Raw genomic sequence first — 15,965 nt, 5'->3', positions numbered from 1 at the left:
CTACTCAAAAAACAAAAATATAATAACAGACAAATGTGTTGAAATTAATTTTGTCACAATGTCGAAGGGAATTGGCCATATTAACACTTGTCTTCACGTTCATTTTCCCATGATACTTTATTTCAACAACACGTGAGAAGGAATTAATTCTCACAAATGAATCCAAGAAAAAATAAATAATCGATTGGTTATCGATTTCGCATTGCTGTCTGCAGTTTGCTGTAAAAATATGGCGATCCGAAATTGGTTCAGCCAATTTAGATATTTTTATTTATCTTTTTTTATTTTATTATTATTTTATTATTATTTATTTTTTTGTATTTTAGAAATTCTTAGAAAGTGCAATTTTTAAAAAGAATAAGAAATGGTGACTAGTTTAAATCATGCGTTTGATGTGTGTCGTCTGACGATGAATGTAATTGATTATTTTTTATGCATATTACAAAAAAAATGAAGTTATTTTTTAATATAATATATCGTTTTAGATTAAAATTGCTGTGGTCCTGGATATGATCTTAAAAGATATTCAGTGGCGAGGGCTCCATTTGGAAGCTGTGAAGAATAAAGAGTTGCCGCTTAATTACCATTGCTCCCAGGTTAATTTTGGCCCAGGTGGTAATATCTGTTAGGACATCTAGTGCTACCAGATCAGGCTGGCTTAAGATACTATCATCCTGATTAAAAATGCACCAAACATGTTGTTTTCTACTTTCTCTTTGCAAAACTCAATCATGTTCTGCAAAGTAAAAAAAACATTTCTTCTATAAAACAATTAAAGCAATCGCCATGAATCAATATTTCAATATATTTTTTTTTTTACATGGATTTCACCACTTATCAAGGCCCAATGGCCACTCGGGATAAGGGTTATTGTGTGTACAGTAATCAAAGGGATAGTGTAGTAATAGTATTGGAGAATTGGTAAGGTGTCATTACTTAGGGGGGGCGGTTCATCAGGAATTTGTTTGTGTTGGACTTGAAGACATCCAGGTTGAAGTCGGGAGGGAAACAGGCAAGCGGAACAGCGTTCCACAGGCGTGCAGTTCTAAGAAAGAAGCTTTGTTCATAGAATCTACGTTTTGATTTAGGCATAGATAAGGAGTGCGGAAGATTATTGACGGTGGTTTCAGCTAGCCGGGTGTTTTTTGAAAAAGATTGGCGAGGGGGGGGACCAGAGAATGGAGCTCAGACGAGCACTTGCCGTGGAAATAAAGAACTTGAAGAATAAAAGCTTTTTATAAAATTGCTAGAATCGGCCGTAAATATCTCGAAAAGGGTTGACATATCGTAAGACAAAACAGCAAATCCAAACACCATGATATGGAAAACTTAAAATATAAAAACTGTTTTCCAAAATTACTGGATTCGGCATTAAATAATAATCTAAAAAGAGTGCCGTAAAGCAAAATAACCAAACAAAAATTGCCATCTGGTGTAGAGTGTCCAATTGTTCTTCATTGCGTTTTCGATTTTACTATCGGGATCTGTGGAAATTCCACAGCCGCATCCGTGTGTAATATATTGCTGCTGAACATTCTGTGAATGTTACACGCGAATGAAATCCCACAATATTATTGTAACCCTTTTTTTAACTGTGAAAGTATTTATTTAAGTAATCTGGTTAATGGAGTGTCAGAGAATATTTGGTTATTACGGTTTAGTTCCAATACTCTTATGCGAGTTTGTGACATATTTCTGTTGTGCATGAACGCCCGGCGCGAACGATAAACCCACGATATCTTTATACCATATATAGACAGAACCGATATAACCGTCGATCCTAGGTTGAAAATCAAGAAGGTGCATTTTCACATACAGCCAAAAAGTGACATCTTTTTTTGTTCTTTTACATCGCGTCTTCGGTTAGCATACATTAATTTAATGTTCGTAGTATGATATCACTTTCTATCCTCCGTTTTATTAAATAGGATCTCACAATTGAATAATTTATAATCTGGAAACTGTGACATACATATGTAGTACGTTTATAATAATGTATATATTAATACTACGTATTAATATATACATACAACAGCGTCATCTGACATTGCTTGAGTTGTACGCAAGTTGTTACTAATAAAAGCCAAATATTTTAAAAATGAATAACTGTTTAGTGTCCGTCCCCTGTCACATGGTACTTTAATATATATATATATATATATATATATATATATATATATATATACATATATGTATATATATGTATGCATATATATGTGTGTGTGTGTGTTTAGTGTCCGTCCCCAGTCATATGGTACATTATGTGTGTGTGTATATATATATATATATATATATATATATATATATATATAATGCATATATTGCATATATATATGTGTGTGTGTATATGTTTTTCGTCGATTCGTACGTTGAGTAATTTGAAAAATTATGTGTGAATTTGTCAACATGATCATCATCATTATCATGTACTGCATATGTGTGAGTCTAAAACAAACTTTTTATTTAAAATAAAAAATCTAAGCGTCTATAAATCATATTAATTGGACTGTTGTTTTTCGTCGATTCGTACGTTGAGTTATTTGGAAAATTATGTGTGAATTTGTCAACATCATCATCATCATTATCATGTACTGCATATGTGTGAGTCTAAAAACCTTTTTATTAAAAAAAACATAAAGCGGGAGACCAGTATCCGTATTAAGCTGGTCTGCAGTTTGACTTGTTGCTGTCTATCCAGATAGGACAGTTTAAAAATCCTTAGCTAGTCAGATTAAACTTTAAATAGAGACATCTTACCATGAAGTTGAGACAAATCTGGATACTTCAAAATTAATTACTAAGAAAAAATAGTTTTATTAATGCGTGACAATATATAGAATTAAAACGAAAAAGTGTAATTTCCATCGGAAAGAATAGCTTTACCGGTTATCACTTTCATGGCACAAGAAAAATAATATGAAAGCTAGTATATATACTAGCATTTCACCTGGCGTTGCCCGGGTGTTTGGAGGTGTACGTTGAGCAAAAAAAAAAAAAAAGCTATCAATTTTTTTTTAACCCACCTTACCATTTATTGTTTTGAGCTCAAATGAAGTTATTAAGTTAGATCCGTGTCCAAGGGAGCTATATCTAAAATTGTTTATACCCAAAATTGTCGGAGGAGTTTGATAGAGTTCTCAAAGGTCAAATCGTTGAACTTTGACCTCTTAACAGCCAAATTTATAGAAAAGGAATTACAAAGATTTTCTCAAATCTCAGTACCCTGTATATCAAATTTCGAGTCTGTAGACTGAAAATTGACAGAGTTATTGCGTAGAGAAATGTACACAGACACACAGACAAACACACACACACACATAGACAGACAGACATGTTCACTTTTATATATATATATATATATATATATATATATATATATATATATATATATATACAATTATTGCGATTGGTGCCTTTTTTATTAGAACAGATTAAAAGTAAGAACGTTCTAAAGAATTCAAGAGTTTGATTTCACCTTCACAAACAAGGTTCCTGTGTTTCCGGTCACCTCCATTTGATTATTCTGGACATTTGTCTTCTCGTGTTTTCTAGTATATTCAGGTGCGCGGTTCCAAATCCGAAGGAATTTGGCCATCTTAACACTTTTCTTCATGTTTAGTTTCCAATGATTCTTCCTTTCGGCAGTTCGTGTGAAGGAATTAATTCTCACATAAGAATCTAAGAAAAAAATCAAGAGATTTGTTATCATAATTTTTTTATGCAATTTAATACGTTAAAATTTTCTTTTTAATATATTATAATATAATTTAAAATTTTATATATATTATAATATAATTTAATATCTTTAATGAATTTCGATAATTTTAAATCTTTAAAATATATTTCAATACAATTCAATATTTTTTTTTAATTCAACATTCTTTAAATATTTATATGCAGACCCCACAATTTTAATGAACCACCGTTCCGCCAGATCAAACATACCTATTCCTGTGTCTCGATACATCTTCTATCATTATATGTAATCAGTTTTTTAAAATAGTCAACAATATAGGAGCCTATTCGTGACGAGTCAGACAGGCACACACACACACACACACATTCAGTTTTATATTATATATATATATATATATATATATATATATATATATATATATATATATATATATATATATATATACTATAATAATTTTTAAATACCTATAGACACTAGTGTTTCATCCTTTCGAAGGATTCGAACCCGGCAACAAAGTCATTTGTGACTCCATTAGCAAGGACCAAATCCATTCGGCCACCGTTAACCGCGAGAAATATTTTTTTAATTTAAACATTTATTTTTAATGATTTTAACGTCTGTCAGAGTGATCTAATCATTACATGATCATCTGCGCATGTGAGCTAAATTGACCGACTTTATTTCAACTGTAAAGTGCTAAACGATAAGAAACGAGTTTCTTAAAGGGGCTGATATAATTATTTACTATAATAATAATTAAATACCTACAGACACCAGTGTTTCATCCTTTCGGGAATCATCAGCGCAGTGTTTCACGATTAACACCGGCGAAAGATTCGAACCCGGCAACGAAGCCATATCTGACTGCATTAGCAAGGACAAAATCTATCCAGCCACTCAAATCCATTCGGCGATTTATATTTATGATTGTACATATACACACGCATGCATTGATTCAATAAAGTGAAACAGCATTTCACCAGTATAACTGAAGTTGCTTCAGTGTGAGTCTATCTGTTAAATTTCCGCGTTTCTCTGTCTCCTTTAAACCTAAATTTCTTTTTAAAATATGTTTTAAATATTTAAAATATATTATAACACCGTTCAATATTTTTAATACACTTCAATATATATGTAAATATTTAAAAATATAATTTTTAACGGTTCAAAAGATCAGACAGGTACAAAATGTATTTTAATTGTCATATCTCTTTATCAAAATTAAATTCAAATTATTTGTAATTTTCGAATAGCAAAATATTTTCTCGTCAGGAAATACGGACTACTTTTTTCGTGTCATACTGGGGATAAAGCCTAGCACGTCATCACAGGTTGGAAGTAGAGGCTGAATGAGGTTTAAATATCCGATAACAGTGTGAAGCGTTGGTCGTACGCATGGCCCAAAATAATAATAGGAAATCCACTGTTAAAGAAGCACTTGATATTCATAATTTAAAATTTAATCGTTGAAAAGACCAAAGAAGTGCGAAATAATCATTCGATAATTTGAATAAAATTTGAATTTAATTTCAGTAAATATTGCATTTTGATGAAATAATCTGTTATAGCATATCATTTGTAACGCATTAAGAAATCGAGAGGGTAGTATTGAAGACACGTAATATTTTACCGAGAGTTTAGACAACTGGTAATGCCATCACGCAGTCGAGGATAGGCATGATATACAGGATGGAATAAATTTGTCGCCCTAAACAAAACAACATTACAGCTGTATTTAAAAACTTTTATTTAAAAAAATCAATTCAGGTCACTTGATTATGTAGTAGAGCTGACATGTATTCAATGTAGCCGTCTCGATACGCGTCTGGAACTAGGCGCATACTTTTTCCATAAGCGCCGGCGGGAGCTCTGCGAATACCCAATGGATGGTGGCGATGAAGCTGGCTTTAGTGTTGCAGGCGATCATGTTGGTGATGTTCTCGACATATGACTACACGCATTAGTCCAGCGGGTTCAGGTCAGAGAAGAACAGGGCCAGTGAGAGAAGGGTATAAAGTCGTAGCACTCCTTCTGAAGCCAAGCCTGGATCTCTTTGAACTTGTGGGCCCGCAAAGAGTTCTGCTGTCACACTCCCGGTCTGCCAACGACCACCTGATTGAATCAGAGGATCACCACAGTCTTCAGCACATCTAGTTACACTTTGGTGTTGACTGTCAAGCTGACATCGAAGATGTGAGGTGGCATGATGTGGCCCTCACTTGAACCTATGCCAAAGGCCATAACCGTGGCCGGAAACTTCATTGTACACTCAAGCGTTGAACCGTCCGGATTTGCATTTTGAGGGTACTGGTAAGGTTCTGTTGTTATAACTTGGATCTACAGCGGCGCATCTCCGATCTCGCTTGTTGAACATTGTGTCAATTTCAGACATGATAGAAGGCTCCTATCGCTCTTGGGATTTGTACACAACTGGCCAACTAGTAGATGGTCTGCAATAAAAAAAATAAAACCGATTTTCATCAAACGGAAATTAAATCATGTCGTCTTTTCTATGGCGAAAATTTGATCGTTCCACTCTATATTCACGCTTGAGCATGTTTCATATAAAAGTAGGTTTAATCCTGAAAAGTATAGTTTCGCAGGAGAACTTGATTCACTTTTTCGTAAAACAAAATTGATTAAATTTGCTTGTAATTATACAAAATATGCAGAATTCATGTTCGAAGATATTAATGAAAAAAATGAGCAAAATTTATTTTAAAAAAATATATTTCTCATATAAAAACTTTAAAAAAATATCAAAATGCACATTTTTTTTTAATATTATTATTTTCTTGATGCAACGTAGATTTTGTGTCCATATTTACTTGCCTCCCCACACGGGCAGAGTTTGACGCAAGGTTGCTTTTTAATGTGAAGATCCAGCTCTTCACAAATGGGCACTTTGGATTGGGGAAAAAATTGACCTCCCCCCCCCCAAACATATTGAATAACATATTAAACATACTGAATAAGATATTAAACGGGAAACATAGAAACTATGTTAGTTGATTGGGAACAAAGAACAAAGTAAAATTACAACTGCCTCTCTCTGAATCTTGAGTTCAGACGTCTGAAAAGTAGAACTTGGTCACCGGAAGTGACGTCAGGAATATTCCATTGCTAGAATCTGTAGAGGTACCACCCCAACACTATCACAACTGACGCTACACCTTCCGTCTATCCAAATGTGCGAAACAAGCAATCAGAATATTTTGATATCTGTTAAGTTTACTGGTGTAGTTAATTTAATGATTGGTATTGTTTCCCGTTTTAATATTACTAATTATGATAATAAACAGACACAAAATCTCTATTATATTAAGCTGTGTCAGTGTAGTTTAATATAATGACTGCTATTATTTAAAGCGTGTTTCTTTTAAGTAATACCTCGAGTGTCGTTTTATACCTGAAGTTATGAAATGACTCTATTATAGTAAAGAGTTATAACAATGTAGATAAACATGCTGACTTGTATAATTATTGGTTACTACAAAATTTTCATTATTGTTGTAGGGACTGACCCATGTACAAGAGATGAACTCTTTCTAACTGTATAAATAGATTGAGAGGTATTGGTTCGTGTACTTTCATAGTACACAGAAGTCGAGATTCCGACCTCGACAATCTGTCCAATAGAAACTGGGCCATTTCGATTAATTTTTGCTGTCGGACTAATGCAAAATGTTCTGTGTAGTCCTAGGAGGTCCACCCTCGCATGCTTTGCTTCCTGGAGCAAGTTTATCGCCTGTTGTCTGGAGCGGCCTCACCGAGGAATGCTGACGATGCTATTCAGACTTATTTTTGCATAGCCATGATGCTCCCCCTCTTGGAGTGCTGACCCATTTTCTCACCAATCAACCTTGTGTGACATCCTCTCACGGTGAGAGAGTGGTAAATACTGGTCTGTGTACTTTGTGGTACACTATTTTGTCGGTACGTGCTACAACTGTTTCTCTTTTTATATTCTGTTTTTGTTTTAATATATTTTATTTTTCTAACCCATATCCATGTCCGTGTTTTTCCATAGTGACCCTTTCGAACCAAAACAACTTAGCGACAAAACACCCCGACGGAAATCTGAATTTTAAATACCTAAATGTTCCCCAACTGGGCGACAAACGCGAGTTCACAAAAGGGATACTGAAAATAACTTGGCGACAAATAATTCAAATTTATTAAAGGACCACCAACAAAATTATTCGTTTCGGAAAAAAATGAAAAAAGTCGTTCATCGGACACCGAAGTAAGGAGGTTCTAAAAACTGTACTTGAAATGTGTTCCAGTTAAAACTAAATAGAATAAAACGGTAAGCACGTTTTCCTCCAATTAAATATATTTTCTCTCCTAGAAAAAAATTTTTTTCGGTGTATAGCGGTAAACTGTAATTAGCAATATTACAGCATTATTTCATGAGTAAGTAATTTTTGTTTGTGGAAAAAAGGGCTAGAATATGGACGATTTCACAAGACTTATTCTAACAACGTTCCAACAGCAGCAGGAATTCCTAAAACAACATGTGTTTCAACAACAGATTGCTAGAAAAAGTCAAAGAAACGAAAACGTACCTTATAAAATTACTTCAAAATGAAGCCGTTAATAAAGAACAACCAAAGACTTTTTTTAATGAATTACATGCAGTAAATCAGGGAAGGCACTAAAAAGAATAATGCATATCATTCGAAAATGTGCCAAAAAATAACGAAGCAACCATTAAAATGTGAGCAGAAACTAAAAGCGTCACAAATAGGGTTGCATAGAAAAGTTTTGTTTAAACGTAAACAAAAATTGGCTGAAGAGTTCAGAGGAACACAAAAATCAATATGTATCTGCGCAGCAAGTAGGATTGACAAATACGAAGATGGTTTGATCATACCAGTTTCTAACATTTCAATTTTTTTGTATAAACGCAAAAATACCATATTAATTGACCTTGCGCAATGGGATTAGAATATCATTCAGAAACTGATGGATGTTATCACTAAAGAAACGCAAACCTTAAATCAAATTTTATATGTCGGATACACCATACTAGGTACAAAACATATTCATAAACGCAACAAAAACTAGTTAACAAAAAGAAAAGGTCACTCAGATGATTATTGATACACATTATACGTAGACGATTTTCGAGACGTTTGGTCTAGACGAACCCCAGCTAGAACAGCGATAGTCGAGGAAAAAAAAATTCACCGACTAGTGACTGTCAACACAATGCAGAAAAAGTTATTTGTAGAATTTTTGCGGAGCAAAATGGCTTGGGAGAAGGGTGTTGTGAGGATTCACCCATGCACAAGAGATGAACTCTTCCGAACTGTATACATATACTGAGTGGTATGACTCTCCGCGGAGTCACTGTACTTTTGTAGTACACGTCGAGTTTCTAACCTCGACAATCAGTCCGACAGAAACTGGGCCATTTCGATGGCCTTTTTGCTGTCGGATTGATGTATATTGATCTGTGTAGCCCTAGAAAATCTACCCTCCCAAGCCTTGGCTTCCGGCTTTCGGTAGGAGCAAGTTTATTGCTTATTGCCTGATGCGCTCTCAGCGGGGAATGCCGAAAGGGCTACTCAGATGTATTTTTGCAGCGCCGAAGTGCTCCTCTTGGAGCATTGGCTTATTTTCCCATTTTCCGACCTTGTGTCACATCCTCTCGCCGTGAGAGAGAGGTAAATATCTGTCTGCGTACTTCGTAGTACGTCATCTTGGCGGTTCATCCTACGACTGTTGCTCTTTGTATAGTCTGTTTTGTTTTAATATTGTTTACTTTTCTGAATCATGTCCGTGTCCGCGTTTTTCCTTAGTGATCCTCCCTGGCCTCAATAATTATAATAAGAATAGTTTAAACAAACAGCACTACCTCTTAGGCAAATAAACACTAAAAGACATGGTCAATAGAAACCTTGCATACTTTATGGATAAGGATTACAGTTTCCCTTTATTTGATTAGAATTGGGAAAATATGTGTAAATCTGTCATTTCATCAGTATCAGTTCGGTCACCTGCGTAAGGGTTTGGGTGTAGCAAGACCTGAAGCCCGTAATGTTCTCAGGCTCACAAAATTATTTAGTGATGTGATCCAGATTATATGATGTATTTAACGACATCATAGATAACTCAGGTATAAGCAGTGCTCACTTACATAAAAAAGAAATAGGAAGGAAAAAAACTGATTATGAAATAGCGATTTTTTTTTTTTTTTTTTTGCCTACTAACTTATACCAAGACTACGGAATTTGCTTGTAAGAATGGTTTTGATACTTACACGGATGCGAGAATTGTAGTCTGGTTCCATCTGCTGTATCATATGCTTTCTGGTGAAATTTCGTTGAAAGAATGGCACCTGTCGAGTATTTCAAATGTTTCATTAGAATCGCTTCTTTCCTTTCAAAATCGGTTGTCACCAGACTTTCTTCTGTTGTTCCTATATAAAAAAACACACATCTTCATTATTTTATAAAACGCCCTTTTACGAAACCACAAGTCAAACAATATAGACATGTTTTATATATAAAAGTAGGTATCTCTCTCACACACACTCTCTCTCTCTCTCTCCCTCTATATATATATATATATATATATATATATATATATATATATATATATATAACTACTTCACTTACACAAATTTAATATACGAAAGTATAGATTTACGCGTAAACTTTAAGTATTTACTTCAAAAGTGCTCAATACGTAGGTAGAGCTAGTTAGTAATTTATCAAATATATATGGCGATTAAGCTACACTGAATATTCTGCGTTTCATCCACTGTAGGATTCGTCAGGCTGACGAATCCTACAGTGGATGAAACGCAGAATATTCAGTGTAGCTTAATCGCCATATATATTTAATAAATTACTAACTATATATATATATATATATATATATATATATATATATATATATATATATATATATAAAGTGGGCTCCTTCAGTTTTTGACAGACTATGGATATCCCCGAAGCGGTGCCTGCGCGTGAAATTTTCGTGACAGAAGTTGCGCAATCTCTAACCATATCTCTCCTGAGTTGACATTGTTAAATACCAGTGGCAACTGAAGTGTATGTACAGGACGACTGGAAACAAATGCTGATATACGCGGAGAAGACATACAGCGCCTAGAATTTTCAAATTGTCACCTATCTGGTACTAACCAGGCTCAACGTTGCTTAACTTCGGTGATCTGACGCGATTATGCCATATTTACGATGATAAACAGGCACAAAATCTATCTATATATATCAATATATATATATATATATATATATATATATATATATATATATATATATATATATATATATATATATATATACTAGCAAAAGCACCCGTCGTTGACTAGGTTCAAAAACAGCCTACAGAAAATGGACTCTGATTTATGAAAGTATGATAGGTTATGAAGAGGAAGGGTTGTAAATTTGGGTTGAATTTGGGGGTATCAAAACCAAAGCAAAATATGATAAAAGTAAAAATAAAATAGATAAACCCTATAATTTATTAAACAATACCTGTTCACACTGAAACACTTATCAAAATATTCTGTGGATCTATATTAAAACACCTTGTTAAACTTTGTGACATATTTTCATTCTATGGAGGTCAGGCGCAAACAAACACCCTATAATTTTATTATACCATATTTCTTCAAACTGAAACATAATTATCAAAGTATACATACGCAGATAAATATGAAAAGTCTTTGTTAAAGTTTGTGCCTATTTCCATTCTATGGAGACCAGGCGCGAACGCAGACCTCACAATTTTATTATACCATCCCTATTTGTTAAAACATACTTATCAAAGTATTATTATGTACATCTATATCAAAAACACTTGTAAACGTTTATTTATTATATTTTAAATTTTTTATTTCCATACTTTGTGGACCAGGCGCGTACGCAGACCCCACAATTTTAATGAATCATCATTATGCCAGATAAAGCATACCCATTCCTGTATCTTGATACATCTTCTATCATTATATGTGATCAGTTTTCTATAATAGTCAACCATATAGGAGCCTATTCGTGACCAGACACACACAAAGATGTTCATCTTTATATTATATATATATATATATATATATATATATATATATATATATATATATATATATGTTTAGATTGCTAAAATATTCAGAATAAATTCCGCATCATATATTAAAATGCACTATTTTATATAAATTTTTTATTTGCTTGTTTTGTCTGTTTGTTTGTGTTTAACGACATATTGACCTTTCTGTGGTCATTTCAGGTCATGCAGATTGTTGTGGAGATTTTGATGTAATACTGTGGTTGGGAGTTTTATTTTGTTGAATAGTTTTATCTCTTTCAGAAAGTTTGTTATTTTAGTTGTGGAAAAACAACAAAATACCAGACACAGATTACAAACCACAAATTAAAGAAATGATCACCAACAAATGGCAAGAAGAATAGAACCAAGGTATAAACAGCAAAGTACAACATATCAAACCAATCATCGGAGAATGGCATATACAAAAAACAACCTTAACAGAAAGAAATCGTAATAAACCCATTATATATAAGCCATACTCTACTAACACACTTATACCTTCTGGAAGGTGCTGAACACCAATTATGTACAGAATCCCAAGAAAACACATATTAATTGAGTGTCACGACTTCACTTTATACCGAAATAAATACTTACATGAACCCAATCTTAAAGAACTCTTTACTAAAATAATCTTTTTAAAACTTCATCTAATTTGTAGAGTTAATCAATCTTTTTAATATATACATTTGGCTTTGAAACTAAGTATCGTAGTCTGCTATAAAAATCTAGTATATATAAAAATGAAGAGCATTTAAAAATGAAGAGTATTTAAAAATGTAGAGTATTTAAAAAAATTAGAGTATTTAAAAATATAGAGTATTTAAAGATGTAGAGCATTTAAAAATGAAGATCATTTAAAAATGTAGAGTATTTAAAAATGAAGAGCATTTAAAAATATAGAGTATTTAAAGATATAGAGTATTTAAAAATGTAGAGTATTTAAAAATGAAGAGCATTTAAAAATGAAGAGCATTTAAAAATATAGAGTATTTAAAAATGAAGAGCATTTAAAAATGAAGAGTATTTAAAAATGTAGAGTATTTAACAATATAGAGTATTTAAAAATGTAGAGTATTTAAAAATGTAGAGTATTTAAAAATGTAGAGTATTTAAAAATGTAGAGTATTTAAAAATGTAGAGTATTTAAAAATAGAGTGACTTGAGTTAGACATTTTTGTTTTGAGCGTTTGTGATCATTTAATAAACCGATTTTTACCTTAAGCGGCAACGTATTTATAAAGAGCTTTAGTGTTTTGTATATATATATATATATATATATATATATATATATATATATATATATAATATTTGTTGATCTTGATTATTTTGAGTATGATTACAAAAATATTCTTATTTTTTTGGGTGATCGGAATTGGTTTGAAAATGTCTCAGAAATCTTCAGGATTGGAGCAGTAAATGATTATTTGATCGATTATTGAACTGGTTCGGCGAATTCACCAGTTTCACCGTTGCTACACTAGCTTTAGTCAAAATAAAACATGATCGAAGTTACGAACTCACATAACTCACATCATGAATCGACTTGCTATAATAACATACTGGGATGCCAGTTTAAGAAAAATTTCAAGAGTGCGAGTGCAATTAGCTGAATTCGCCATAGATGTGTTGATTATTCCCTTTATTAATTCAACATCATTATCAGAGATTTTCTCATTGGTAAGGCGGAGTGAAAAACTATGAAAACGCGTGTTTGGTTATATTGAAAAACAAACTGTTTTGAATAATATTTATTCCAACAAGGTAAGCTATTAACAGAGACAAAGAAGGACTATATAAGCATTAAGGATCCTCTAAATTGATCCTTATCGCAAATGTGATCTGAGAAGAACCGTATTTGTTACATCAAATCAACAAAAATGATACAGAATACGGCTTTACTTTACTTATTGAATATTTAATTGATTTACTTAAAGAATGTTTAGTTAACTATAAGTACTATTAATATTATTAACGGTAGTTTCAGCTTTCATAGGTCCCGCACTATCGGCAAAGCTCAAACCTCTGTCCCATCGTCGTAATGTTGCATCCCTGTGTCTATTTTACAAGTATTTAAACGGAATGTGCTCAGATGAACTCATAGCACTTGTGATGCCTCGACATACATGTTTCAGACTAAACTGACAAGCAGCAACATCCCACAGCTTCAGTTTTTGAATTCCGTGCATGCCAGAAAGCATTTTACTTTTTAATGATTTCTTTCCTCAAACTGCTAGACTTTGCCAGATTCCTACTTCTCAGACAGTACTAATCTGCCGAAGTTTAAATGTAATGTGAACAGACATCTCGCTGCTCATCTCCCTACATGACACGATCCCAAATAGTACACCCTTAATTTCTCAAGTCGCAATATGTCTGGTTTGCGATGAAAAGCGTGTAAAAATCATGCAAATTAATGTAGAAATAGAATAGTGGCTTAAGTAATAAATTATGTAAGAAAACTTTCAGAAATTTTAAAGGTTTGTTTAATACCATCGAGATTTGAGAGTTGTTCTGTTCAGTGTACAGTACATTCATTAGCAGTTATCTCCCTTTACCGTTGCTTCTAGCTTTAGGACCTATTTCTGACCCTATACCGGTTAAACTTTCCGCTACTCATTCTTAGCATAGTTTAGCCCAGTCCAACATAGTTTTTATATCCTTTAAATATCTCGACATTCTCGACCATCTCCGGTAAGAATCATTACGTTTCTTCTTTGTAATTATAGAAGTAAATAATGTAAGCATTATTTTTTTAGTATTATTTCTTTTTTTATGAACGAACTTTATCTTCTTACCACCTGTTGAACCGGCATCTAACCTCTCAGCATAATTCGGATTTTTCCTTTCTTTAAATACTAGCGGGAGGAGGTGCCTAGCTTTACTCGATTATAAAATACAGTTAAATATGATATTTTAATTTGTCCAGATTTCGTATATATTATTATAGAGTCGTGATTTCAAAAGTAAAAAACAAAATATTTGGGTGCCATCCGCTAGAATCAAAACCAAAAAGCAAAACTGTTACATTCAAAGCTGGTGGCATTAACATTGTACCAATATAACAAGCATATGAACTAATTAAAATAAAACTAAGTTAAATGTACAAAATGTATAACGATTTTTCAATTTAGATCCTTTTCTGGACTCTTAAAAACTATTTTAACCGACTAAAGACCCATAAATAAACGGCCCGTAAAAAAATTAATCATTTGGGGCCACCTGGCGCCGCTCTGTTGCTTTTAGTTTCGGAAGTGATAGAGTTTGAAAATATGGACACAGACTAACAGACATACATAGTGAGTTTTATAAATCAGATTAGCGGGTAGGGCGGCTTTGCCCGGTCGTAAAATTGTCGTAAATATGATATTATAATTTGTCCAGATTTCGTAAATATTATTATAGAGTCGTGATTTTAAAAGTAAAAAAAAAGTATTTGGGTATCATCAGCTAAAATCGAAACCGAAATTAAAACGGTAGCATTCAAAGCTGGTGATTTTACCATTGTACTAAACACGCATATGAACTGATTAAAAATAAACTATGATGAATGCGCAAAAATGTAAAACGACTTTTTTTCAATGTTGACTCATTTTTGACCCCTTTAAAACTATTTTAAAAGACTAAAGACTTATAAAGGAACGGTCCATAAAAAATCTAATCATTTGAAGCCCCTAGCGCCACTCTTTGGCTTTTAGTTTCGGAAGAGGGAGTTTGAAAATATGGAGACAGACAGACAGACATAGTTTTATACATTAGAACATTTTTTATGTCTAAATGCTCTCAATTCTGTGAACCTAACAAGTCTATAACTCTCTTTAAAGTCTAAGTGAACTTTCACCTTCATATTGTATTGACATGTTTCTGAAACGATGTGTTTTTTATTCCTTTCAATTTTATCTTTGTTGATCAATAAACCTGTGTCTAAAACATACCATACCTTAGAGTTTTGATTATCGATGCGTTTTTTATGCTAACTATATAAGGGTTGTGTACATTTCCACAAAATACACGCATCCCGGAAAAAGTAAAAAGAATTATCCGTTATTTATATGTGAGTGTTTCCAAAGTTCACTTAAATTTTTATGTACGAGATTGAGCTGACCTTTATTCGAGTTAATTTGAGCCGGCTCTAAGTAACAATGAGGTTCATCTCCGACTGGGTCAGCTATAACGATTATATTGTTTTGAA

At 32.9% G+C, this 15,965-nt stretch overlaps 1 protein-coding gene across 1 annotated transcript in view; it reads right to left on the bottom strand.

The window, feature by feature from the left end:
• The window catches only part of LOC145243819 (uncharacterized), a 117,831-nt gene that overhangs the window by 77,046 nt on the left and 24,820 nt on the right, over positions 1-15,965 (bottom strand). Inside the window, exons 5-6 of the mRNA XM_080106847.1 lie at positions 9,966-10,124; positions 3,476-3,678 (exon numbers count right to left, since the gene is read on the bottom strand). Coding sequence (XP_079962973.1) covers positions 3,476-3,678; positions 9,966-10,124 — 362 coding nt within the window. The remainder of the gene's footprint in view (positions 1-3,475; positions 3,679-9,965; positions 10,125-15,965) is intronic.

The sequence above is a fragment of the Euprymna scolopes genome, chromosome 22 (genome assembly GCF_053919585.1).
Source record: "Euprymna scolopes isolate OS-2025 chromosome 22, ASM5391958v1, whole genome shotgun sequence".
Lineage (NCBI taxonomy): Eukaryota > Metazoa > Mollusca > Cephalopoda > Sepiida > Sepiolidae > Euprymna > Euprymna scolopes.
Note: the sequence above shows the minus strand (reverse complement) of the source record. Positions and strands in the feature narration are given on the sequence as shown.